The 1,274-nt window shown below is 38.8% G+C and overlaps 1 protein-coding gene across 1 annotated transcript in view; it reads right to left on the bottom strand.

Moving 5' to 3' along the window:
• Positions 1-340: 340 nt before the first annotated feature.
• The window catches only part of LOC147818683 (uncharacterized), a 5,867-nt gene continuing 4,933 nt past the window's right edge, over positions 341-1,274 (bottom strand). The window contains exon 5 of the mRNA XM_087176053.1: positions 341-393. Coding sequence (XP_087032179.1) covers positions 341-393 — 53 coding nt within the window. The remainder of the gene's footprint in view (positions 394-1,274) is intronic.

Here is a 1,274-nt window from a genome sequence, read left to right as displayed (position 1 = left end):
GACCCCAGTAAGAGTATCCACTGCTGCAATACATTGGCTACAGGGGATCAAAATAGATAGAAAAAATAAATAAACAGAATTTACCATCAGGGAACGCGTAACAAAACAACAAGATCACATTACAGGAAGTTTGGCACCCATTATTTTTCGAGCTTGGCACATATTAGGGATTAAGAATTGGGATAACTAAGCCTCCAATGCCTCAATTGTATTTTACAACTTTATGGAGTGCAGTGTTTAATTGCGAGAGTACAGCCTTATATTTTCAGAGGAACACTTGAACACAAGAATAACAAATGATCTAAATAAGTACACTGTGTTTTTGTTCCAGAGCTGCAGATCAGGCAGAGCGCAGAGGAAGTAGTTCATCCAGGGAAATTGACAAGTTGAATCCTGCAAAACAAATGACAGAGAGAATGAGGATAGGGGCCAGTTTCTGAATACACAGATAGGAAATGAGTGGGGGCAACTGAACCTGGTTAATATCAAATGTCTTGTTTATACCAACAGCACTCACAGAACTTGTTTTATTCATGCTGTGACAAATGCCCTGCAGATTTTCCTATATGAGACATGCTATAAAATTCAACAAACTTGTCAGTACATAGTCTTTTATCAATCCTGTATTTTATTCTCCTGACATTTCATATCCAGTCATGCCCTCCAGCCTCTTTTAGCCTCTTTTTATCTTATTCCTTTCACTTGCACCTTCCTCTGCTTTTTGTGCCTATCCAGTTGCAATCTCTCTCCTTCTAGATTGTCAAGTGTTTTCCAATATTCAATTCCTGTTTTCCTGCCAGCATTTTCCCAGACCTTTGGATAGTTTTTTTTGGATTTCCTTCCCCTGCACCATTGTTTGCTTTACAGACCGATTAGCAGGTTTGACTCCTTCCCCGTCATTTTTTTTTTTTTGTCTGACCAACAAAACTACTGTTACCTGAACTTGACTGTGTTTGTTGTCATGCTTGTGGGTTCCAGCCTGTCTCCTAACATTACGATTGGAATTCCTCACCATCCTACTTAAAAATATTGCCAGACCTCTGCACACTTGCAGCGATTGTTAAGAGAGCAATTACTGCCGATATAGATAAAGTGCTTACATTCATTACAATTCCTCCCTGACGGGTAAATATTTTGTTTTAAAGCTGGGGAAACAGCTTCATATAAAAGTTAGCTTTGTTTATTATCCTTTTCTGAATCCTTTTTTTTCAGTGGCACGTGTCGGACGGACTTCAAACAACATAATGATCCATAACACTTCAAAAGTAGGTGCA

The sequence above is a fragment of the Seriola lalandi genome, unplaced genomic scaffold (genome assembly GCF_002814215.2).
Source record: "Seriola lalandi dorsalis isolate HSWRI2012SDOR001 ecotype SW California unplaced genomic scaffold, Sedor1 jcf7180002054524, whole genome shotgun sequence".
Classification (NCBI taxonomy): domain Eukaryota; kingdom Metazoa; phylum Chordata; class Actinopteri; order Carangiformes; family Carangidae; genus Seriola; species Seriola lalandi.
This window is presented reverse-complemented; position numbering and strand designations above follow the sequence as displayed.